The sequence below is a fragment of the Leuciscus leuciscus genome (genome assembly GCF_965113295.1).
Source record: "Leuciscus leuciscus genome assembly, chromosome: 9".
Taxonomy (NCBI): Eukaryota; Metazoa; Chordata; class Actinopteri; order Cypriniformes; family Leuciscidae; genus Leuciscus; species Leuciscus leuciscus.
In genome coordinates, this window is record NC_138733.1 from 27,056,216 (window position 1) to 27,083,487 (window position 27,272).

A 27,272-nucleotide genomic window follows, 5' to 3' on the forward strand; every position below is an offset into this window, starting at 1 on the left:
ATGTCATTCCCTGCTATTATTGTACATGAATAGTAAACTGCCATCTAGTGGGCACAATTCAGAAACACCATATAAAAAAAGTATGTCACATTGATCCCTAACACAACAAACCTAAATACAATAGAAAAGCTTTATTGAAAATTGACATTACGAGACTGTACAAAAAAATCTAAATGACTGTATGACCAAATCTCAGATTAGAGTTAAGTATTAAACATATGTATAAAATAAAAACACAACATTAAAAAAATAGCACACTCAGGGGAATTTCATAGAGGTTCTTGAATTTGTAAATGTGCATAAAAAATTTACAATACATTATATAAAATCACCCACTTGCAGAAACCGCATGATGCATCCAACACAATAGAATTTCAGTCCATACAAATATCATTTCTTTAATGTTACATTAATTAAAAATCCATTCCTGAAAAACTAAAAGGCTCTTGTCCCCGGACACAAATGAACATCTATTAAAAACACATTCAAATACAGAAATAGACATATTTGCACAGTAAAAATAACTGCTGATGCCGGGTGCCAGTTTTTGAGCATTTGCTGTTAGTAAAATGTTCATGGTAGGAACCAAATCATAAAAAATAAAAAATAAATGCTAAGATCTGCTATTTCATGTTCATAAACGAGCCTACATAACAGTGAAATAATCTAAACTATATGGCTATACAATTATTATTAAAAAAAAAAATCCCATAAAAATACATGAATATTAACAAAAAAAAATTCTAGCCAATCAACCTAAAACTCAAACACACACAAGTATTGTGAAAGAGCAGAGGAAACACACACACACACACACACACACACACACACTATTTCCACCTGAGCGTTCACTGCCGCGTCACACCACCAGACTCTCTCTGCTCACAGCCCCATTCTGGACAAAGAAAACACAGCAAAACTTTGTATTAGTATTAAAACTATAGCATGCCTGAATATTAAAGCATTCATAGTGTCGTCTTCTTCTGAGTTTCACTTAACATTGATAAAGAAAAGCCAGAAAACATTTAGAAAAACAGAACATTTTTATAATGTTACAGCCAAAGGTGGAAGCTAACCACTGTAAAACCACTATGACCACCTAAAGCAAGCATGACCTTCTTTTTCTTTTTTTTCAGGGGAGTCATTGACTGACTTGCTGAACTCTGTACACAAACTAGTTAACCAATACAAGTTTGTACATCAACTGTAAATATCCTTCTCGTTTTGCCAACTCGTGTATTTCTAGTATCACTGCTCCTCCCTGCTTTTTGAAAATCTTATTATTCCATGCCAGGAATATATCTATTCATTGCATATAGATTACTTCACATGAATAGTGCACAACAATGATTGCACTATACAATATATTTAAATTGAATTAGGTACCAACAAACCAGCATTATTTTAGTATTACTTATATACTACTATAGTATTTTTTTTATATTTTGAATTAGCTTAAATTTTTTATATTTTTTCATTTTGGTATTAGTTTTAGTCTTTTTGTTATGTACTTTTTTTGGTCATTTTTATATTTCTATTTACCTTTAAACCATTTTTTATTTAAGTTTTAGTCATTTTAGTACTTCGGCTAGTCTAATTTTTGTTTAAAGCTTTTAAGTTTAAGTTTTTCATCTAATATTTATATTTTATTTCAAAACAATTTTAATATGTTTAGTTTTAGTTAACAATAACAGCATTGCAAGAAACTTGCATTTCAGCTGGTGCTGACCAGCTTGCTTTGTTTTAGCTGGATTTTCAAAAAGCTTTCAGTTTGGAATATCACTGTGAATAAAACAACCAACAATAACCTTAAAAAATTGTAATTAATGGTATGAAGCAGGGATGAGAGCCTCAAGACCCATGGAGGAGCTCCAGAAGGATATAAGAAGGAATGACGGCAGTGAAGGGCGAGAGAGGACCAGGCCTGGGACATTTTCCGTTGCTATTTTCATTATGCTTATATGCCGTAGTCAGATGTTGATTATGTCTATTACAATTATATCTTTCTTCCATGAACTTGAACTTTGTGACAGTTACGTTTGTTCACTTAAATTCACATTAATTTATCTCATTCTAATGAAACAGCCACAAGTGCTGAATTACTACTTATACACTTTATTTGACAAATTAAAATTGTGGGGTAATGCAGCACTGTTTTACTTGGTCAAAACAATCCTACTAAAATATCATTAATAAAGGCTGTATTACTTGTGTTGCTAAATGGCATGCAGTTAATTTTAAAATATATTGTATGGTGGAGAAAATGCAGTATTACTGTTACTTCAAATAAACCAAATAAGACACATACCCGTTTACACCTGGTATTTTAATCAGTCTCTTTTGTCCACTTTCAATCACTTCTGTCCGGATTTCTTGGCGGGGAGGGTCTATGGGTGGGTAAATGTATGGGTTTTAGGGATGCTCCGTTCGATCGGGCACAGATCAGTATCTGCCGATAATGACATTCTATGACTTGATCGGGAGTCACTTAAATAGGCAGATCTCACCAAACGATAGCAAATTGATGACGTCAGACTTCAGCGCCACAGTCATGTCATAACTTTAGTGTGGAGTTATAGCGCGGTCTCAAGAAACAATGTGTTTTTATGCTACGGATCTGAATCTGAGTGCAGTCAGTGCACACATCTGTAATGCACGCAACATAAAGCTGCTTATCATTAAGTGTGTGAGCACTTATCTTACTGGGCTTGAACGGTCAAATACACACACTTATGTGTCAAAATGTTTCTTCGTAAACAGTCGTTCGTCCAAGTGAACGTGTATTTAGCATTGTCCACTTGTAATCCGATAGAACAAAACGCATCTTAATACCAGGTGTAAACAGGACCTAACCGTTTTGAGCAATATAACAATAATTAGTTTTCTGTCAATAAAGGTATCCAAACAGTTGCTCACCTGTCTAATAAAAAAGTTTTTTACACTGTTAAAGAGTTGGATTCCCATGCCAAACATGGACAAAGTTTCAAAAATTAAGTTGTACGTTTGATGGAGTATTTCTGTGTCAAAAATACTCCTTCCGGTTTGTCAAGTTTCGGAAAGTTTTTTTCGAGTATGGGCGTGTGTGACGTCAGATGGGGTGGAATTTCCTTATATGGGTCCTAAGGGCACTTCTCCCGGAAGGGCGCTCGCGCACCCATAGACCAGAGCGAGAGAGCGAAAGCAGTACGCCCATCAAAGCGCTGTGCTCGCTGCAGTCACAGGATTTTGTTTGTTCCCTGCATTTCGACGATGATTGTTTTATAAACAAGGCCCAGTTCGACGCCGGATTTGCAGATCGTCTAATGCTTAACCCCCTGAGGTCGGCTGTATCGCCGGCGATACCAGCTCGCTTTTTTTTTATCAGTGTAAAAGAAACTCATAAATACTCTGTTGACTTTGATTTTCCATAGGAGTTTCATACATCAATCGATTCTGTTAAATGTGTATTATTTTTGTGTATGCTCACAATAAAAACAAAGTGTTGTGCTTTTTGCCAAATAAAGAAAAATAAACACAAAGCGAGTTCTGCCTTCTCTCTGCCAGTGAAGTCCATTCTGAAACGCGTCCGAAAATGAACAATAACTGAGCGAATACTCAGTCAAACAGGCATACAGACACACAGGCATGAAGCTTGAATTATCTTCTTTTAAATGAAGTAATTTATATAAAAAACAAATATTCTCATCTTGTGAAATCTGTATTAAAAGAGAGCGATTCCAGTCGAGCTCATTACAGCTCATTCAAATGTAATGTGACTCCGCCTACGGAGAGCGCGCGCTATTCAAACGCAAATGAATGAGGCAATCCACGCAAAACCTGTGAACGCCCCCATATCAGCTCGAGAAAACACACGTTTATTCAGATCATTACTTGTTTACACCGTCTCACAGCGCTGTGAGGAATAATAATAATGGAAAACGTCCCTCAGAAGTGCGGGTATCGAGGAGCAAGGATCCGACTGAGCTGAGGAAAACTGTAGTACGTTTTTTTCCTTCTCACGTGAATCGCGTTTCTGTTTTATGAATGAATGATTACCACAGCTCGCAAAAAGACAGTTTAAATTTAAATCGCGTGTGTGAATGAATGATGATGTTTTAGCAAACTGTATTGCTATACTGAGATGAGTAAAAATCGAAATGTAGGCTATTTGTATAAGCAACGTATTAAACTGCAAAATAACATTTATATGCCCTAATATTTCATAAAAACAACGTTACAGTCAGGCGAAATATGAAAGACAACATTTTGTTGACTAGATTTGGGTACAGTTTTTACTGTAGAATATACTGCCACATCAAATAAGCTTTTGTCTAGCAATTTCTATATATATAAAATACTATTTTTGTCAAAAATAAAGTCATCAACTGTTGGCTATATTCAAACTAATGAATACATAGATAAAATGTAGGCCTATAATAATTTTTTTTACAAAGAAAGAGTACACTTGAAATATTGTTGAAATTGTAATTATTGTTGTAATTGTAACCTTTTTAATAAAATAGCAAAACATATTTACAAGATAGATGTAAGCAAAATCTTAAATGGTCAATATAAGTCTTCTTCTAAATATATCTTTTGTCCTTGCATTGTGGCTCAGTCAGTGTCACACCTGAATGAATGGCTAATTATGCAGAGTGGGTGGGACATTGTATTTTCAGGTGTAAACCACTCCTCGTTCACGCCCCCCTCGCATATTGGCTTTCCAAGCAAAACCTGTTTTACATCAATTTAAATCAATGTATAGTTTTATGTGAACGATAAAGCAAGACTATTTTCACATAAGTTTGAAGCCAGAACTCGAAGGAACAACATCCATTAGTCAAAAGTCTTATTGACACATATTTATTATGAGTTTTGTGGTCATATTTCAGCAACTTTCATTTTTATATTTTTCAATAACCACGCATAAACATTATTCTCTTAAAAATTTAAAAATATACATGCATGATCACATATTTTGGTAGCCCTGTTTGTGCTATATAGAGTGAATTTACACTTTTGCCATTAACATGTTTATAAATAACTGAAAAAAGCACTAATGTCAGAGCATGTCAGAACACCAGAACGTCGTGCGTTGGAACCGCAGGCGGGTAAGTAAAACTGCTTCAAATGTCTGTGTTGTTAGCTATCGGCGTGTGAGCACAGCAAGTAAACAACATGATCACGTATTATGTATCTATGGAGCATGCGATGTATGGTGTGTGTGTGATTCGCGCTCGTAATTCTTTAGCTCCGCCCACACAGGCACGCCTCCAGCCGCTCGTTTTTTTCCGGAAAGACTCGGTACAGCCTATCTTTCTTTTATAAATATAATAAAACTAAAGACTTTTTGGAGATATGAAGGATGCAATACTACTCTATAGGTACTCAAGATTAACATGAGATTGACTGAAACTGAGTGTTTCACCCCCCCTTTAAAGCATATTATTTGGTGTTTCCATGGTTTTTACTAGCCTGGCTAACGTCAGACCACTTTCTCTTTGAGACGTGGTCTGGATACTACATGTTCATTTTCTCGTATTTGAGGCGTGGTTTACGAATGCCCAGAGCCGTTTATTGGGCGCTACAAATGTCTATCAAATGCGCCTGTACGTAGCTTATAGCCAATCGTTTCAAATTATACCAGATGACGTAAGTAGAGCGACAGATATTCAACGAAGAAGACGACGATGGGTCAGAGATTTATGTGTACACCAGAGAGTCCTGCACGGGTCCGATTTTGTAAATCCGCACCCGACCCGCTTAAAATAGAACCGACACCCGACCCGCACCCGAAATAAAATCAGTTTAGACTATCACATTATAGACACTTACAAAAATGTTTATTGCCAGGTCATACAGAAGTTACACGACAATTAACACAAGGACAACTTCAGCCGAAGCTGTCAAAAGGCCGGTACATTAAGAACATGGCTAACGTTACCACACAAATCGAACAGACGCGGCTACACCACTATATGCCACGCAATTTCGTCTAGCCTACATCTGACAATTTTGGGTTCAAACACGCCCTGCACACCACACATACTAACAGTGTTAAATATGAAAAATACCGTTCGATAGAACGGCTTTGTTACCAGTTATCTGCGTGCTTCCTCAGGGATGAAGTTCCACATTTGCGGCTATCCAACACGAAAATGTTTGCAGCAAAGCTTTTTACAATATTTTCTTCAGATAACTCCAAATTTCTCCCACACACTGGACTTGATTTTTGATGACGTATTGTCGACAACTTTACAATCTCCACTAGCTATTCTTTTCTTCAACTCCTCAGCATCCATCTCGACGACTGCAAGCAGATCGCGCGCGCGGTTATGATGAATTTTTAAAAGTGGAAGTAGCCTAGGTAACGTTATAGATCCTGGGAGGGGTGGCGCGTCGGCACAAATAAACTGATGTGGATTTTAAATTATTTTATCAACTTGAAATACAGGCATATTTTTGTAGATGTGTTTGCTTGCTAAACTAAATATGCATATATTTTTACGTCTGTCATGTTGGATCCATAGATAAACAAACTGCTTCGGTGTGTCGCATATACTTCGTCATCGTCTTGCTGCTCCCTCCCCGTTCTGTGATTGGTTCCCTATTTCAGGGGAAAAATTAGCCCATGGTAGCCAGACTACCTTGCAGCGTGAATAAAATCGCGCTGCTCAAGGCAGTATGGGGAAACCCAGGCTAGGTTTTTACAGAAGTAGGACCAGAAATCGAGGATAACATGTATACGACGTCATTGATACATGATGCAATGACACGGGTCATTACACTGGTTAAAATTGCGAATTTCTCTTGATTTAAACATTGTTGGAAACATTTGGGATAATGCAAGTACACAACTGAACAAAATATATAACACTGTCCTTGTGATTTTTGGATACTTTAATGCAAAAATCTTTCTTACTTTTGAATCTGGCTCTTACCTTTTTTAAGTTGCTCTTTTTGGATGATGGCAAACTGTCACTGTCCTCAGTGTAAGCAGGGGGAGGAGGTGGGAAGTTGCTGTGATTGCCACGGCGATCAGGGTTTCCAGAGGGCGGGGCGAGCGGCAGAGGGGGCGGTCCGCCTCGTGGTCCCCTGAAGCGGTCAGAACGGTCGCTCTCGCTGTCGAGCCTCTCGCGGCTGCGGCCTCTCTGCTGTTCGCCTAACCTCTTCTTTTCCATGGCCTCCTTCAGGAAGCTGTCATCGTACGCGTCCCGGCCTCCGCGGCCACGATCTCGCTCCAGATCCATCAGGTCATCACGACTACGGCTGCGGCGGCCCTGGAAACCGACCCCACGGAAGGAGTCTCCACGACGAGGACGATTGTCAGGAGAGTAATCACGGCGTCGACGGTCATCGGCGTATCCTCGTCCGCTGCTGCTCCACTCGTCATCCGAACTAGACAGAGTAAAGTCATATTTTAAGGAGGACTGAACACATTAATTTAGCACGATTGAACGATTAATTCACTAACCCTCTCCTGTCGCCCTTGGCCCCACCATCTCGACGAGTGGGTGGATAGTCATCTTGGTCTCGGTAATTGCGGCCAATATCGTCTAAGTATTCCATGGAGCGGGCGCGTCCTCGATTGTCAGCTCCCCGCCTGTGCTCGTCCCGTCGGATGTGCTGAGACACGCTGCTGATGGTACTCATATTCTCGTCCACATCATCGTACACCGTGGTAAGCTGAGGTGGTCTGGCCCGACCACGATTTCGAGAGTCTGGACCGTCGTGAAGTGAGCTCACCTCGCTCATACCATCCACTGGAGGAGAGGTGAGAAAAGAAGAACAAGACCAAAATGTTTTAATAAACAAAACAATTACAAATAAATCATCCCCCAACCTTGGAAAAATTGAGAATCTACAGGAAACAAAGTTGAAACAAATGTGTTTCCTTTAGATTGCCTGTGAACTATCACACACACAAGTAGGACATGTTTGTGAATCCCTAACCCTGTCAAAAATTGGTTGATATGAATGTTGTTCATGGACCATCAGAGGATCTTGATCCAGGAACATGTCCTACTTCATTTTAAAGCGGCTATATGTACGAATTTCCATGTATTAACCCTTTTTTATGTGTCAACAGCTTGTAAAGAAACTTTTAAAAAAGAGACTTTCCCCGACTCTCTAGATTGTCTTTGAAAGGTTGAAGGTTTTTGTTAGGAAAATGAAATTGCCGTGACATTTACGCACGCTCCTGAGAGCCTCTCTTCCGTTCTGTGACACATGAAATTAATGCTTATACAATGTTCTGGATGATGCTTAAAGAGCCATTCTGTACTGTAATGTCAATGTGTCATGCAAAGAAAAGAGATTATCTCAAACTATAGTCTCACATAGCCAGATCTGTATAGACTATACCAGTGGTTCCCAATTCCAGTCCTCGTGACCCACTGCTCTGCACATTTTGTATGTCTCCCTTATTTAACACACCTGAACCAGATCATCAGCTCATTAGGAGAGACTCCATGAACTGAACTGAGTGTGTCAGATAAGAGAGACCTACAAAATGTGCAGAGCAGTGGGTCACGAGGACTGGAATTGGGAACCACTGGACTATACAGTACCAAATGTACTTTATAATCAAACTATCATAACAGTGTAATTTTAATCACCTCATCTGTCGACATGATGCCGGTTAATGAGCTTGTGCAAACATATCCACGTCACTGCGATCTGATGCTTTCTTAACTGCTGTTTCTCATCGCTGTCAGTTTTGTTGAGTATTTATTTAGTTATTGAAAGAAAAGTGCACTGCACATATTTACACATTCTAAACGTCGCTCTCAGCAGCGTTGACGACGTCTGGAAATGTATTCACAGTATATTACTACAAAAGTATTTCCTAAAACTTCTTTTTACTTCTAAGCAAAGAACGAAAATTAATACTAATCAACTTTGTGTTCACTTTCAGTCTCTTGTAGGGCCACCGGTGTCGCTACTAACAAGGGTTCCTGAATTCTACATATAGCCCCTTTAAACACCACTTTGTTATAACCCAACCCTCAGAGTGAAAGATAGTGCCCATCTCCAGAACTCACGACGACTGTATTTGCCTGGAGTGTTCCCTGGGCGACTGGGGTCAAGGTTGGCCAGTTCTCGCTCCATATAGTAAAGCACCCGTGTTGGGTTTCCATCTTGGTCGGCCTGAACACGGTATCCACTACGGTCTGAAAAACAATACCACCGTTAGATTTAAATCAACCAACATAGGTTTAAAATCACATTAAAATAAAGATCATGGGTGCCCAATCCTATTCCTGGAGATCTACCTTTCTGCAAAGTTCAGCTCTAAACCCTGATCAAACACAAGTGAACCAGCTAATTAAAATCTACTGGAGCACTTCATAACTACAGACAGTTGTGTTGGAGAAGGGCTAGATCTGAACTCTGTAAAAAATGAATGAGTAGTAAATGAGTAGTAAAAAAATACTACATAATAAATATATTGCAAATTAATTACATATGCTCTGCAAAGAATTTTAATAAAAATAAAAATAATATTTTAATTAAAAAATATAATATAATATAAAACATAAGTTCAAAACTGATGTAGTAAAGATCTCTCGCGTACTTCCTCCACCATCGTGGTCTTGCAGCAACGGCACTTGAGATCCTTGGCCAACTGTAGTGGAAAGAACAAATGATCAACTAATTAGATTTATTAATGTAAAAAACTCTTTTGTTAAACTGCAGTTTTTAGGGCAATGAGAGTACGAGCTGACCTGAGCTGGCCCCGTCGTAGTCTCTGCCGTAGCCATTGGAGGGAGGACCAGCGATGCCCATCGGCATAGGGAGCATGGGTAGGCCATGTGGAGCTCCATAAGGTGGCTGTCCGTACATGCTTGGGGCATAGACGGTGGGTGCGTACTGACTGGGGACACCAGACTTAGCCATTTTACCAGCCTCGTATACTGCAAACATTTTTAATTTAGTGCAAGTTATTATTTAAAACAAAAATGCAATAAAATGTGTGTTAAGGTTTAGAGGCTTTTCTCTGCAAATATTCATGCATACACATTTTTACAATTGTGTAACAGGCTCAGGCTCTGTTGCCATGTTTTTTTCGTATTGAGTGTACTACTACACACCACCAGAGGCACTAGGGTACTCTAGTAAAGGGTATATACCCAGGTGGGTAGTAGAGCAAGTTAGATTTGTTGGACAGAGGAAGCATGGCTTACTGCTGTGTTACCACAAACCACTTTGAGTCCTGATTGGGAAACTTTGGTTTTAAGCTCAATCAATGTAAGAAGTATTTTCTTTTCTTTCATTTATTCTACGTATTTTCTGGTGTAGTTTTTGTATTGGTTTATAATCATTGCACATATAACCTTTTCTGTGTTATTTAAGATTTTTAGTTGACTGGCTTCACTGCTAATGATAAGTTTATGTCTTCTGTTGTAGAAGGACTCTTTATTGCTACTCTCATTTATATGGCTTCTATTCATTGCTTCGAGATCAAAAGAGGATTTTCATTCATGAAATGTGTCTTTACTTCACCCTGTGGATCTCTTGGATCTCTGGCACAAGGATTGTAAACACGTAGCTTTGGTTTTTGGGATTACCTGCATGTTGGATTTATTTATTTTTGATTGGAATTATTCTATGTCCAAGACCAGCATCTCCATCTTCACCAGACTGTCTTTCGAAACCATGGACTATATATATATATATATATATATATATATATATATATATATATATATATATATATGAGGCTTTCAGGTTCATTTCAATTCATGTACTGTTGTTACACCGACTCCATATCAGGCTGTTTTTCCCCCGCTTATGTTTCAAGGACTGTGGGTATTTAAAGCCAAGCCTGCCTACATCTGTGCAGTCTTTCTTTCTTGTATGCTCATTGTTTGTTTTGTTTTCAGTATCCATTGTAGGTTTATTATAGTTTTTGTTTTTCGGTTTATTTAAAATAGCAAAACACATTTTTATTCCCTGACTGTTTCATGCGATTTATGCCTGGTTTTTATGCCTGGTTTTGTTTATGTCTATGTAAAAAGAAGTTGGTGGTTCCCCTCCTAAAAATCAGACTTAAAGCAGTCTTAAACTTAAAGTGCTTGAGGCAGTTACAATTGATCTGATTAATTCATCAGCATATCAAATAATTAATAAGATTATTTATTTTCAATCTACTTGACAGCACTAATGAAAAAAACTATTCACACAAAGGGGAATTTTGAACACTTTTCTTTAACACATTTTCCACTAAAAGTGGAAGTGGAAGTGAAGGAGGTGTGGACTCACAGGCACGGGGACAGCAGCAGCGCTCCGGGCAGCAGGGGCATCTGACGTAACAGCAGCAGGTGTGAGGGCAACACTGACACCAGCAGATACCGATCAGGAGCAAAAGCAGCAAGAAGCCCAGGACCACCAACACCACTAACAACCAGTCTGGAGAACAACAAGAGAGACAAATCGCTTGCTTCAGATACCAAACAGAAAAGACTGAAGAGATACCATTGTAAAAGCAATATTGGTTTCATTTCCATTTCATGAGAAGACTGCTCAGAAGACATAAAATTGGATTATATATAGTTTACACACTTATATTTTGGCATGTCATGAGATGTTTTTATCTTCGTGTGTGCACATTTCTGTCAGTTCTTGCTGCTGGCAAGCAAAAAAAAAAAAAAAAAAAAAAAGAAGTATTTGACGCACATAAAGAAAAACCAGCCGGACAGGTTTTGCCTCACAATACTCTGCCAGGGCTTGATTCCAGCATGCACCATAACAACATCCTACATGCTCAGACACAACATGACTCATGTGCAGACGCAGATCTTAGAAACTATTCCACAATCTGACAGAGAAAACCACCAAATTACAGAAGCTTATGCAAATCTAAGGCGGCAGTAATGTACAGTTCAGTCATCTAACTGTAAATTACCACACTTATTCCATAGCTACTTACCAAATAAATAAATTAATGGATGTTTAATATTGTTTTACTGAAATTGGTTAATTACGTGCGAAGAAATAGGTTGTGAAGTGATAAGACCAAATGCTGCCAATCAGAATCAAGTATTCAAATAAAAGACGCATAATAATTAATTAAAAATTTACCTCAGTCCGAGTAGACAAATAAAAACAAGGCTGTAGATTAATTTAACATGTTGTACTATCGTAAAATCTAATTTTCAATGTTTCAGAGACTGGACGCCATTCAAGGACACAGTGACACACATTGAACACACAGTCCTTCTGTCCCTCAAAATCTTGTTTATGCATCAAATTCTACTCCAAGATCTATAGTTTTAGTCTATAGTTTCTATCCTAAGGCTGCAGTGAATGAGACCTGGCTGTGGCTGGTGAAGGATTCAAGTACAGCTCCAAACTTAACCAGACCTTTAGAGAGAAGCACTTATTCTACCTTCCATGATCAGTAAATCAATGCCAGGCAGCAGGTCTGTAGTATTTGACTTTCTCTCTGTGAAAGAAAGACAAAGCCATAATTACTGAAAAAGGCCTTTCGGCATCGGCCCAAGGAGAAAAAAAATAGCCTTTAAGTTAATAGAATTACTATTACTGTTATTAGTCTAATTATTAATATTAGTATTTATCAATATATAATTGTTTTCTATAACATTAAATAAATGCTCTTGAATCCTTCACAAGCAAACCGTGACCTTCCAGGTGGAAATTAATGAAAAGGTAACGCTTTAGTTTAGGGTCCAATTCTCACTATTATCTAGGCGCTTATTAACATGCATATTACTAGGATATTGGCTGTTTATTAGTACATATAAAGCTCATATTAATGCCTTATTCGGCATCCATTAATCCTACCTGATACCTAAATTGAACAATTACTTTACTAACTATTGGACCCTAATCTAAACTGTGACCATTGAAAATAATAATTTTTAATAATAAAAATACAAACAAATAGTAAATGAAAAAACAAACAACTTCCAAGATATCATCTAACACAGCCCTAATTCCTCACATGCACAAAAACAAAACACCGTTTGAACGAACGAACAAGTGTGCAATGCATGTGTTTAAAATCACACATGATGAAATGTTTGGGTGTCTATCAGTCTGAGATTGTTTGTCAGAAGGTAAACACTTACCAAGCACAATGAGCTCTGAAAAACACTCGCCATTCCCTGTAAGGTCCTGGGATGAGGCGACTATACAGACATACACACCGCTGTCTCCCCAAGCAGTCTGAGCAAAGTTAAGATCTGCATCTATATATAAATACATGGGAAAAAAAGTAGTAAGAATAGGTGCTTAAATCATATCATAAATGTACATATTGAAATCTTAGGAGATAAAATGGCACATTGTTAGTGAAAATAATGGGAAAAAAATTAAAACCGAATATATAAATAATAAAATAAACAAATAATAAACAATACATACGTATTACAAAAATACCACGCTCGTGTACACGTACACATTAAAATGCTCTGAACCAACTACACAGCGTGTTGTGTTTGCGTCCAAACAAAGAGAAACAGACAACACAGCAAACATAAAGCACAATGGAGATATCAGAGAAGGATGACTATGAAGTAAATATATCTAATTAACAGAATATTAAACTAATTTTATATTCACGGCACGCTATAGCTATATAAGGGAAACATGCAGAGTGGATTGAGCGCGCAACGGCACAGATGCGCGAGCTTGTCGATTGTATCCCTTTTTCACATACGTCACTGGAAAGTTTGGTGTGCGGTCAGATATGGCAAATTGGTAACAGCAAAGAAAGTAAAATAATATTATAACATTAACTGAAGTTGCATGCTCTTGATTGCTGATCTTGATTACTCAGCACACATGCGTCATTTGGATGAAAACTAAATCGTATGCGTAAGTAAAAACATGAACATTACGTGAATTATGTACAGTGAGTGATTCCCTACATTATTACAGGAAGGCGGTACAGTAATCACATGACATTTTCAAGAAGTTTTCTGTGTGCAAACATCCCAGAAATAAGCCTCTCAGAAAGCACAAGAAAAGCCTATTAAATTAAGTCCGCTTTCATGTCTTCTTGCACTTGAATGGACAAATTCACACATAATTATGTCAAAATGCCCATATAGGAAATTATCCTTGTGAAACATAGTAGGTTATGTCTTAAGTGAGCGTAAACAGTTGTACGTGTGTAACAGTATGTTGGATACGTGCAGCTCTTAAAGTGACAGCAGCCTAATATTCCTGATAAAAAATCCTTAGCATTGATCCCTGCTGAAGCGGCTCTAAATATTCACTATGCTATTAAATTAGATAAAATATGATACAGCAATAATATTAACAGTGAAATTAACAATAGCTCCTACAATACATTTTAACAGGCATAATTAGCGTGAAGATAATGAAGGAAATATCTATTTGCTAAGCCAACTAATTTGATTCATATTCTTTTGGTTTCTCTGCCCAAAGATGACTTACTATTGGTGATGCTGATCTGACGGCCCTGGTACTCTTTCGCAAGTGAGACTGACGTTTGTTTCGAAGCCACTATGCGAACGGTCCTGGCACTGTCTGCACACTCTATGTTGGGGTTGTAGTTTGGGTTGGACTGAGCGATGGCACTGTCAGCACTGCTGGGGTTTAGAGCAGCTTGGACCGGGTCTCTGCAGTAGGACTTGTACTTCCAGGTGATCAGTGGAGGGGATGTAGCCGTGGTACTGTAATCACAGCTGAGTGTGACCGGCTGGAATAATATGACCACATAGCGCGGGTTCTTGCAGACCACATTGATGGCTGTGGTGAAGCCTGTGGGAGAAGAGACACATTTGAATATACAGTAACAGTATCCGCAAATAGATGAAACACGGAGGTTTAAGACATTCCCATGAACTTGGACAGGAATTAAGAATAAAATAGGGATCAAATACCATCCAAATTAAAAAAAGGAATGGATTGAAAGGCCTTTAGGCAATAACAAAGACTCAAGCTATTTCAAAAGGCAGTACAGTACATTTAAAGAGCCTCTCTTATGAGAAGCCTTCTGACAGAGACTTTCTGTAAAAAAAAAAAAATCATTCTTAAAAAACACAAGGAAACAACAGATTATAACAATCCAGGTAAACCACATAAAAATGCCTGTGAATGTGTCAATGAAGATGCAAAACTCATCTTTAATCTGTTCAAATAATAAAGTGACTTTTCTTAGGCATAGATTTATTGAAAATGTTTTGAATGCACAGGAAGCAAAGAGTCCTCTTGAAAATTATCTTTCAATCACTTAAAGCAGGGGTGTCCAAACTCTGCCCTGGAGGGCCACTGTCCTGCAGAGCCACTGTCCTGCAGAGTTGAGCTCCACCTTAATTAGCCTAAAACACCAGCTGGAATATATAGTATGCTTAGTAAGACCTTGATTAGCTGGTTCAGGTGTTTAATTGGGGTTGGAGCTAAACTCTTGCAGGACAGTGGCCCTCCAAAAATTTACAGATTGAATTTAGGCTTGTATTCACATATAAGCATTCATCAACTCACACATCAGTTATGGTAAATGGAAGCTTAAGCATGTCCGCCTGACGTGTGAGAATCAATGAGGTTCATTTTTTTGTTACGCAGAACGTTTGAGCTTCAGCAAGAACCAATGAGGCTCATTCTTTTGTGTTACGCAGAACGGTTGAGCTTAATCAAAAACCAATGAGGTTCATTCTCATGTTACACAGCACGTTTGAGCTTCAGCAAAAACCAATAAGGGTCATTCTTGTGTCTGCAGCAAGAACCAATGAGGTTCATTCTCGTGTTACGCAGCACGTTTGAGCTTCAGCAAGAACCAATGAAGTTCATTCTTTCGTGTTACGCAGCACGTTTGAGCTTCAGCAAGAACCAATGAGGTTCATTCTCATGTTACACAGCACGTTTGAGCTTCAGCAAGAACCAATGAGGTTCATTCTCATGTTACACAGCACGTTTGAGCTTCAGCAAGAACCAATGAGGTTCATTCTCATGTTACACAGCACGTTTGAGCTTCAGCAAAAACCAATAAGGGTCATTCTTGTGTCTGCAGCAAGAACCAATGAAGTTCATTCTTTCGTGTCATGCAGCACGTTTGAGCTTCAGCAAGAACCAATGAGGTTCATTCTCATGTTACGCAGCACGTTTGAGCTTCAGCAAGAACCAATGAGGTTCAATCTCGTGTTACGCAGAACGTTTGAGCTTCAGCAAGAACCAATGAGGTTCATTCTCGTGTTACGCAGCACGTTTGAGCTTCAGCAAGAACCAATGAGGTTCATTCTCATGTTACGCAGAACGTTTGAGCTTCAGCAAGAACCAATGAGGTTCATTCTCGTGTTACGCAGCACGTTTGAGCTTCAGCAAGAACCAATGAGGTTCATTCTCGTGTTACACAGCACGTTTGAGCTTCAGCAAAAACCAATAAGGGTCATTCTTGTGTCTGCAGCAAGAACCAATGAAGTTCATTCTTTCGTGTCATGCAGCATGTTTGAGCTTCAGCAAGAACCAATGAGGTTCATTCTCGTGTTGCGCAGAACGTTTCAGCTTCAGCAAGAACCAATGAGGTTCATTCTCATGTTACGCAGCACATTTGAGCTTCAGCAAGAACCAATGAGGTTCATTCTTGTGTGTTACGCAGCTTTCGTGTTACACAGCACGTTTGAGTTTCCACAAGAGGTTTGCTCTCGCGAGTGAAGCAAGTTCATTTGAGCTTCTGTTTATGTTTGCTGATCAATGTTTATATGTGAATAAAAGCCTAGATTAAATCATTCTGTTCATCATATAAAGCGATTGAGTCTCTTCAGAAAATTTGGACTAAACCGCGCTATTCATATGGATTCGTTTTACAATGTCAGTTACGTAGCTGTCAATGGAGGGGCAGAAAGATTTCAGATTTCATCAAAAAATATCTTCATTTGTGTTCCGAAGATGAACAAAAGTCTTACGGATTTGGAACAACATGATGGTGAGTAATTAATGACAGAATTTTCATTTTTGGTAAACTATCCAATAATTTTTCTTACCATAATATATTAGCAGTGTTTAAATCAGAGCATTATTCTAGTCAAATTCAGGAAATAGCCTAGGTTGTATTGTAATATGTATTAGCCCTGAACTTGCAACAAATGTTCAAAGCAATGGCCAATGTATTTTTTAAATGTATAAGGGTTACATTTAGTTATATGTAGTAGTTACAAAACTACAAACAACATCTGATCATTCTTATAATTTTGTCAGGAACCTTTCAATTAAACTGTATTTTTATTGGTGGCTTGGCTTCCTTAAAACACTTTTGAGGAAAAGATATATCTCGTCACACTTGATTAAGGTAATTATTGCACTGCACTACTTCCTACACATAATATATAAACAAACAATGTGACATTGATTCCATGCTTCATTATTATGCATATTCCTGTTGTTAGTCCTCCTCTGATAGTTCTAAAATAAAGAAAACCCCTAACATACAGCTCAAAGAACAATAGCCTTTCACAAAAGCTAATTAAACAGTCTTTTCATGCTCAACTGTTTAATGATACCTCAGTTAAAAACGATGACAGATGCCATTTACTACAAAAAGATTACAAAAGGCCATTTTAAGCAATGTTTGGGATTACTAAAAAAGGGTAAACAAACTTGTTGCATAGGTGACATCACATTATGACATCAGACTGTGGGTACTGGGTAAGATATGGTTTTAAAAAGATTATCAGAGGATGTGACTCATGTGTCTGACCGAAACTATTTCAGTGTGAAGGGGACCATGACCACCTCCTCCCACACAATCCACATTTTCTCATTCCCTAAACAACAAACACTTAAGAAAATACAAATAAGACAAAGTGAAACCATTGCACAATAACTACCTGAGGTATTTTTCTAAATGGATGTACATTTGTACTAATATCTGATATTTAAATCGATTTCCATTAGTAAGATTGGGGAGGGTAAATATGCAATGATGATTATTATAGCATTTTGGCACTTGTTTTAGTTAATTATAAGTCAAAACAAGTAACTACGAATTGGCCCATATGACTTTCATGAGATTTAGTGCTGTAATACACTAAAATCTGATAATCTATTGGTATTTTCCAATTCAAATTTACAAAAAAGTGAAAACAGTAAAACATAAACTGTGACATCTGAGCTTTGGTGAAGAAGAAATAACGCACTTACCTGTAAACAAGAAAAGGGTAAAGATTATACCCTGCCGCCACATATTATCTCAAGATCTTTTAAAACACACCCAACACTAAATTCCCCAAAAGTAGTTAAAGAAAGTCCGAGTAGGCCTATGTGTCGTTAATGCAGCAGTGTTTTCTCTCAGACAGGTGTGTCCTCCATTTCCTCTTGCAGCGACAAGCGAGGTATGAAAGTGTAACCCGAAACTCAGGTGAGATCGGCGGGCCACTGCAAACACAATACGCGTACAGTCATAGGGGCCCAAAATAGAACAATAGTTTGCCTGTTTAAAAATAAGGACTCTTATACATTTATTTTGCTTCTTAAAAAATCGGACACCATATTGAAGAATAGTATTTCGTGACTGCAGATCCGGTTTGACGAGATTAACCCAAAACGTTTAATAATACAACGCCCTGTAATCCACCTTTGATGAGAGAAATGGTTTAGTCCACTGGCAATCTATGAAGGCCGAGTTAATGATCTCCCGGAAGGTTTTGGTTAACCTCGAAGGGGGAACACGTCAATGGGCAACACTGCTGCAAGTTGTGACACTTTTACTAAAGTGATTATTTCTCAGTGTTGGTTTATTATTGAAAGTCAGTTACATATATATATATATATATATATATATATATATATATATATATATATATATATATATATATATATATGTATGTGTGTGTGTGTGTGTGTAAATGACATAATATAATATTATAGGCCAACATTTCAGCTTCATTATTTGTGTCAGTTTCATGTCACTACTTGGGTATTGTCATAAGTGTATTGTGATTGTCAAAACATTTTAGTAACTAAACTGAATTTTATTAGGTTAAGTGACAACATGTTACAATGTTTACATGGTACAATTTCTGGTAAACTACGTTTTTTTATTATTATTGCTTGACACAAATTTCACGATTTCAATTCAATTAAATTCTTGTGATTTGATTTAATATTGACTCATTTGGAGTCATTAGGCGTACATTTTTCTCAAAAAAAAAAAACTCACCTAATGCTGTAAACATACAGAAAGCCCTATCAGCTATTAGTATTATTTAAGGTTAAAAATAACTCAAATTAAATATAATGCATTTTTTTTATTATAATAACAACTTTAGTAAAAATAAAAATGAAATTTGTCAAGTAAAAATATAATAAATATGTAATATAGTACACATATTTAGCAAAATAGCCTACTCTCTTTTTTTCTAGCCAACTAACGTGGTCATTAAATGGCTTTCCTGAGGTAAATGTTATGTGACATAATTGTTCTCCAGCTGTTTTATTGACCCCTTTCCGCGGATGAAAAACACTGATTGATCGATATCATGTATGAGGAATATACATTTCGGTAAGTTGTACTGTATCTTTCAACAGTGCTCGTGTTTATTTACTATTAGCTAGTAGAGATGTCATGATCAGTGCTGCTAGGGATCTGTCACGTCACATTTACAAGCGCCAAAACGGTATTTATTGTTTGAATTTAGTAATAAAATTGACAGAATATATATATATATATATATATATATATATATATATATATATATATATATATATATATTAGGCTACTATATATTTGTAAATGACATAATATTATAAATATTATATGTAGGCCAAAATTTCAACTTCATTATTTGTGTCAGTTTCATGTCACTATTTTTTTCATTAGGTTGTCTGATGATATCTTTGCAGATCTTGAAACGAAACCATTTTGAGAAGTGTTAACCACAGGCCTACTTGGCGGTTGGACACTTTTTTTTTCTTATTCTGATTGCACAAACAACTCACTAAAGTAATAAAAACGGACGCATATCATCTTTCTTGCCCAACCATTCTTCCATTCCTGCACTCTCCCATGATCACTCTGTCAATTATTATACTTGTAAGAGAAAATTAAATAAAAAGAAAAATACACACGCCTACATTCATGCAATGGGCGAGTGATATCATTAGTATTTGTTTATTTTGTTTATTATTAATTTACTTTAACATTAAATATATGCAATTTAAAATGCAATGCTTTAATTTTTACTTCTATATCATGCAATATCTACAACAGTAGGATTCATGAGCACATCTGGATTCAACTGTGGTTTTAGACTAAATAAAGGCAATGAGACCCAAAGCAAAACATTGCACATGTAGGCCTACACAGTACAAGCGGCCTTGAAATATGCAGTGCAACTATCAACAGAGAGGCGTGGCTTAGAGAGTGTCAGTCCGACAAATCCCGCCTTATATAATATGATTGGCTTGTAACAATGTCGTACGTAACTATCGTCCAATCACGCGAAGTTTACAATGCAGCGTCATGTCAATTATTAAACCAAGAGGCGGGGCTTGTTGAAACACGGCTTGGGGAGAAGAACAACACAGCGGGACAGAGTGACGACATTGTAGCAACTGTAATTTTATACAAACAGAAGGCAGGACCCTTCAAAAAAGGTAAACCTTAATTCATATCCTATCCACTATATTTTCATATCGTACCTTGAAATAGGAGTTATTTCGAATGGTGCTTGATCAGTTTTTAGGCCCTTGCTCTTACATCATAATCTAAAAACCATGTTCGTCGCGTGCGTGCCTGTGTGTTAATAATGCTCTTTAAATGCATCGCACTTTTTGCATTCTTTTGTTAATGCAGTTAATGCACGTTATTGTTACATAGCATCAGTATCAAGACCACGAGAACGTCGGCCGTAGTACATTGTGTTCTCATATCAGCTGTGTGTTATCATTTGCATATCATCACACATTAAGCATGTTTATCAAATGTTTGTCAGGAACTGAAAATATATTGTTTAGTTGAGGAAAGCCAGAATATTTTGCATGCATAATGAGATATTAACATAAAGTAGGCTATATCTTATATAGAATCTCGTTATAAAACTGCCTGGAGCTGCATACTTTAAGTCACGTGGAAAATATGTGCTTAAGTTCACCAAAACATGAAGATCTATACTTGGATGATCTTTCATGACTTGCATTGTAATGCACTAAATATCACAGATGATTTCTTTTCTCTTTTTTAAGGCAAGCCCAACCATGGGGAAGTCTCTGTTTTCCTTGCCAAAGCAAAAAGAGGACCAGGAAAACCTGACTGAAGACTCAAAGGACACTGAGGACAATAAAGACGATGTGTCACAGTTTCCATATGTTGAATTCACAGGCAGAGACAGTGTTACCTGTCCTACTTGTCAAGGGACAGGGAGAATACCAAGAGGTAAGAACAGATCCGTCTGTCATCCACCCTTTCATCCATCCATCCATCCATCTATCTACACAGTACTTTGTATCCCAAAAATGTAATATGCAAATCTAAATGTTTAACATTATTAAACTGTTCTCTAACGAAGGGGCATCAATAAATTGTATAAATCATTATTGTAATCATGTGTACTTCCTATCCTGGATATTCTCACAGACCAAGAAAACCAGCTAGTTGCTTTGATACCATACAGCGACCAGAGGCTGAAGCCAAGACGAACGTAAGTTTGTTTAAATATCTATTTCACATAAACATTAGGGTCACAGTTTAGTTTAGGGTCCAATTCTCACTATTAACTAACTATTAACCACGACTTTTGCCTCAAGAAATTCCTAATTACTGCTTATTAATAGTAAGGTAGTTTGTTCAGTTTAGGTATTGGGTAGGATTAAGGGATGTAGAATATGGTCATGCCGAAAAAAGCATTAATATGTGTTTTATAAGTACTAATAAACAGTCAATATCCTAGTAATATGCATGTTAATAAGCACCTAGTTAATATTTAGAATTGGATCCTAAACCAAAGACCCTAAACCCAACATTGTGTATGTAAATAATATAAAAAATGACCGACTGTGTATTCTTGCACTGTTCCAGGACATTGTACGTGTCTGTATCCGTCTTTCTGTGTCTGCTGCTTTCTGGTCTGGCTGTGTTCTTCCTGTTCCCTCGGACTATTGACGTCTCTTATGTTGGGGTGAAGTCAGCCTATGTCACTTATGACCGAGACCAGCGGATAATATACCTAAATATCACGGTAATATCTATAGCACGCCCTTTTAATTTGTATTTGTATTCAGGATTGTTAACCAAATATTATCTGTTTCATTTATGATTCTATTCTTTCTGCAATGGAGGGATTGGACTTGATAATGAAATTGATCAGACTTTTGCCAGAGTATTTTCTAATTTTTTCATGTGTAATTTTAAATAACGGTATTTTGTTTTTCTCAGAATACCCTTAACATCACCAACAATAATTACTACCCAATACACGTGGCCAACATCACAGCCCAGGTGCAATTCTACAAGACTGTCATTGGAAAGTCTGTCGTCAGTAATGTCACCACCATCAGCCCCCTGGATATGCGACAGGTGCGTGGTAATTTATTTAGATCAGTGGTATAAAACAACCTTTTTAGGTTTGTTATATTGTGTGTTGATTTATGAAACTAAATTAATGATTTAACTATTTATTAATATCAAATTGTTATACTTCAGCAAACATTACTTGACTAATAATTTTATATTCATATTTCAATAATGAATATTTTTCATATATTAACACACACACATAAACTGCTGTTCAAATGTTAGGGATCGGTGTGATTTTTTTAATGCTCACCATGGCAGCATTTATTTGATTAAATTTGATTATACAGCCTAAATATGTATTCATAGTGAGGAAAATCACATGGGAGTAAAGCCAAACATTAAGATAACAGAAAGAAAACGACCTGTATCCTGCCAATAAAGCGGTTTCATTTAGTCACATGACTTTGCAATCTGAGTTTCTCTCCCATGTGTGTAATTACTTAGATAACACATGTTGTCAATGTCATTGTCTCATTTTTAGGTTGATTACACTGTCCCCACTATTATTGCCAATGAGATGAACTACATATTGTAAGTATTTGCCAGTCTCGCCTTACATCAATAAAACTTTCATAAAGACATTTTATCTTACAGTGTTCTAAAATGCATATTGTGATGATTGCGTATCTGTTTTTACAGTGACTACTGTACCATGCAGTCAATTAAAGTGCATAACATTGTTGTCATGATGCAGTAAGTATTCTTTTAGTGAATCGGTGTGCTTAAAGGAACACTCCACCGTTTTTTGAAATAGGGCTTATTCACATTCTTTCCTACATTTAGATAGGTGTGCAAATGCATTTTTGTCTCAGTGCATGCATTGTTTTAGTTTGACAGGGTCGGCGTTAGCTTAGCTTAGCACAATGAATGGAATCCTTTGTTGCCAGTTAGCATGGCCTGAGTAAAAGTGATAAAAAAAAAAAAAAAAACCCACGTAATTACTTCTTGTGGCCTGCGTATTCACAACGAGTACAAGAAGCGATCCAGATTAACACTAGGCGATTTCCTAGGCAGATATTGACTTGGGACTATATTAGGGGGAAGCACAGGCGAAGCACTGCTGCTTAGGCGAAGCACTGCTAGTTCGGCGCTGAGATCTCACGCAACACATGAAATCCCACGACTTCCGTCAACATACCGGCGTGCAACGCGTCAAAAAAACAGATGAAGAAGAACATACCAGCGTGACCTGCACCGAGTGTCTTCGCTTTTGGATTCTTTATTTTGTGAAGTTACAGCAAACATGGTAATTACCTGCGTAGCAAAAGGTTGTGAGAATAAGCAAAGGACATACACGAATGTAATGTTTCACAGAATTCCTTCAAATCTGGAACTGAGAAATAAATGGCTAGCAGCTCTGGAGATATGTACTTCAACGCCTCTCAACAAAATAAATCAGTATCGTGTTTGCGAAGAACATTTTGCACCAGAGGACTACTTAGAAAAAATGGAATATGGGTCCAGAAAGACGGTAGCAGTACTACGTCTGAAAGATACGGCCGTCCCATCTATTTTCAAAGCACAGGCAGAACAAAGTGCACATGTAAGTTGTCTTTTATTTGTCTTCCTTATGTTAATCTGTCTTTATTCGGTTGTAAAATAGATGCTGCACTAGACTACGGATAGACTAGAATACTATCTAGACTAGACTACGAATCTCATGTTGAATTCAACCTGTTTAGCATGAACAAACAAACTAAAATAAAAATCGCTGTTATCGTGACCTGTAAAATGAAATGACTGAGGGCTAAGTTTTCTATATTTTTCTCTCAACGAGTTAGACTCAGGAGTTTTAGTATAACTACTAGAGAGGAGAAGGCTACTAGCATTTTGACCAAAGGATGTAGCAGAACAGTATTCATTGTTTATGTAACACACACACATACACACATACGATCGCAACCTCCTCCTCCTGGCGTTCTATTTCCAAAGCACGCAGCTCGTCTTCTGTAAACTCTGGTTCAAATAGGTATGGTTCAGGCTCTTGACTGTCTGAGAAGTCACCCTCTTCGTCTTTCACAAAATCAGCCATGTTCATCGCCATTCGTATACTGTAAGCTAAATAGTCAGGCAGCAACTATTCACGCCGGTATGTTGACGGAAGTCGTGGGATTTCATGTGTTGCGTGAGATCTCAGCGCCGAACTAGCAGTGCTTCGCCTAAGCAGCAGTGCTTCGCCTGTGCTTCCCCCTAATATAGTCCCAAGTCAATATCTGCCTAGGAAATCGCCTAGTGTTAATCTGGATCGCTTCTTGTACTCGTTGTGAATACGCAGGCCACAAGAAGTAATTACGTGGGTTTTTTTTTTTTTTTGATCACTTTTACTCAGGCCATGCTAACTGGCAACAAAGGATTCCATTCATTGTGCTAAGCTAAGCTAACGCCGACCCTGTCAAACTAAAACAATGCATGCACTGAGACAAAAATGCATTTGCACACCTATCTAAATGTAGGAAAGAATGTGAATAAGCCCTATTTCAAAAAACGGTGGAGTGTTCCTTTAAACAGTTAATGTAAATGAACATAAAAAAAGTATTTCAATAGATAAATATTTAGTAAAATGTTACTGTATTCAGTTTTTTCGTAGTTGTATTTAGTATTTTTGTGTTTATTTTAATTTCCAAGTTTAGTAAAGAATGGTAGATCTTTATTAGATCAAAGGTGCAGTAAGTGATTTCTGAGAACCGCTGTTGAAAGTGGATCGGACCGAGCAACACAACACGCTTGTAGCAAAGTAGCTGTGGGGGCGTGTCCACTCATGATGGGGGAGGAGAGAGTGAGCCAATCAGGAGTAGGGGTGTGTCCACTCATGATGGGGGAGGAGAGAGTGAGCTAATCAGCTGTAGGGGGTGTGTCCACTGATGATTGAGGAGGAGAGAGTGAGCCAATCAGCAGTAGGGGGTGTGTCCACTGATGATTGGGGAGGAGAGAGTGAGCCAATCGGCAGTAGGGGTATGTCCACTCATGATGGGGGAGGAGAGAGTGACCCAATCAGCAGTAGGGGGTGTGTCCACTGATGATTGGGGAGGAGAGAGTGAGCCAATCAGCTGTAGGGGGTGTGTCCACTGATGATTGGAGAGGAGAGAGTGAGCCAATCAGCAGTAGGGGGTGTGTCCACTGATGATTGGGGAGGAGAGAGTGAGCCAATCAGCAGTAGGGGGTGTGTCCACTGATGTTTGGGGAGGAGATGATTGATGATTCTGGGCAGGCAATGAAAGGAGGGGGTGTGACTCTTTGGGTTGATTTAAAATATAAGCAGTGTTTCTCAGAAATCGCTTACTGCACCTTTAACCAAAAAATGGCAAAAGACATTTGCGGGGTTGGTTTACACACATTTTAAACAGTAAGAGCAATATATAATTCCTTAATTGCCTTAAATGCCTATGTTCTCCACTTCAACTAACAAAGAAAATGTCTCTCCAGAACGACTGTAACCACTGTGTACTTTGGCCATGCTGAGCAGGTGTCTCAGGAAAAGTACCTGTACGTGGACTGCGGCTCAAACACCACCTCTTCACGCGGACGCATGAGTGTGATACAGTGACGCCCCTACGTATGACCCACAATTCTTAATGTTCTCATGTGGTGATAAAAAAATGGCTTGTCCTGAGTGTTACGAATGTCTGAAAATGAAGTCTGTACTGTAGGGTGGCAACATCAGGATTGATCAGCGAGTTGTAGACAGAGAGCTGATATCCTTTCTACCACATCATTACTGATTCTTTAGCATTTCTCCGGAGGTTTTGCTTGGATAAGCAGAAGCACTTTAGTATATTTTGGGAAAAGGAATGACAGCTGCAGAATATTCTACATAGATCATAGATCTGCAAACACCTAAACCACTTCGACTTTACTCCATTATTCTTTTGGTGTGTTTATTTTGTCTTTTTAAACATTTTAAACATTGAGTCATGCTCGTATCATTCTGTTGTTTAGCACTTTGTTGAGCAGGTATTCAGTAGATTTTTTTTTTTGAGGGAGTTATTAACGTATATCAACAAAACCATTAACAGATGTTTCATTTTTGATGGAATGTTACTTGCCTGAAACCACACTCCGACTTCAGTTTATGGGAATTTTATTATATCTCCATATTGTGGATTTTTCAACCTCTTACTGCAAAGAGTTGTTATTTTATTTCCAGAATTTATGTTCAAAGGGAATGTTTAGAACGAATGTCTAAACTACGTTTGAAATTATGAAAATTTAAATAAATAAAAAACGAAGTGGGCTATTCTGAGGCAAGTACAACACTGACCATGAATCAGGCGTCAATAAAATATAATGTAAATTTACCTCAGCAGGAAGCTGTGGAATATATTAGTTAAGAAAAAAGGGAATAGAAAAAAGGAAGGAAGGTAATTGATTCTGTATTAAGAAATGGACTTCTGTTAATTGATGCATTTTTGTTGTCATATTTGACTAAATTCAACCTTTTTTTTTTTTCTTGGTGTTGGTGTGTAGATAATAGATAATGTAGATGTTTCTCATTCACTTTAACCTTTTGGCCAATTGTGTTTTGTTGGAATGGTACTTTTACATCAATATATTTGAATGATATTTAATTTTAATGTTGGAAGGATTTATCAGTAAATTGAATTTCTTTGATGAAATTTGTGTCCATGTATATTTTGTCTTAAAATATGTTGTGGGCACTTCAGCACTCACCCAAGTAAAATGTTACAATATAATGTTTTTTTTCTAGTGTCCATGTTATGGTGAATTAAATAAGTACGGACTGGGGTAGCCTGAAATAACACCTTATTAAATAACTATTTTTTGTATTAAACTG

The 27,272-nt window shown here is 37.5% G+C and overlaps 2 protein-coding genes across 6 annotated transcripts; one reads left to right on the plus strand and one right to left on the minus strand.

Annotated features, from left to right (window-relative positions):
• Positions 1 to 116: 116 nt before the first annotated feature.
• Positions 117 to 18,513, minus strand: lsr (lipolysis stimulated lipoprotein receptor). Of its 5 annotated transcripts, XM_082178824.1 has the most exons (12): positions 18,109 to 18,513; positions 14,407 to 14,733; positions 13,074 to 13,193; positions 12,371 to 12,427; positions 11,245 to 11,391; positions 9,708 to 9,896; positions 9,557 to 9,607; positions 9,024 to 9,152; positions 7,454 to 7,742; positions 6,921 to 7,377; positions 2,309 to 2,387; positions 117 to 895 (listed from the first exon to the last, which is right to left on the minus strand). In XM_082178824.1, the coding sequence occupies exons 1-11, from the start codon at positions 18,149 to 18,151 to the stop codon at positions 2,355 to 2,357; spliced, it is 1,842 nt and encodes a 613-aa protein (XP_082034950.1). In that variant the 5' UTR covers positions 18,152 to 18,513; the 3' UTR covers positions 117 to 895; positions 2,309 to 2,354. The 5 variants fall into 5 exon arrangements, with proteins under 5 accessions (XP_082034950.1, XP_082034951.1, XP_082034949.1 ...); XM_082178825.1 differs by lacking the exon at positions 2,309 to 2,387 and having other exon boundaries at positions 9,039 to 9,152; positions 18,109 to 18,511; XM_082178823.1 differs by lacking the exon at positions 2,309 to 2,387 and having other exon boundaries at positions 18,109 to 18,508.
• Positions 18,514 to 20,431: 1,918 nt separating this feature from the next.
• tmem106ba (transmembrane protein 106Ba) lies at positions 20,432 to 27,269 on the plus strand. Its single transcript, XM_082179472.1, has 8 exons — positions 20,432 to 20,562; positions 21,151 to 21,340; positions 21,542 to 21,605; positions 21,983 to 22,142; positions 22,340 to 22,480; positions 22,962 to 23,011; positions 23,120 to 23,173; positions 25,904 to 27,269. Exons 2-8 carry the CDS (start codon positions 21,163 to 21,165, stop codon positions 26,022 to 26,024), a joined length of 768 nt encoding a protein of 255 aa, XP_082035598.1. The 5' UTR covers positions 20,432 to 20,562; positions 21,151 to 21,162; the 3' UTR covers positions 26,025 to 27,269.
• The last annotated feature ends 3 nt before the right edge of the window (positions 27,270 to 27,272 follow it).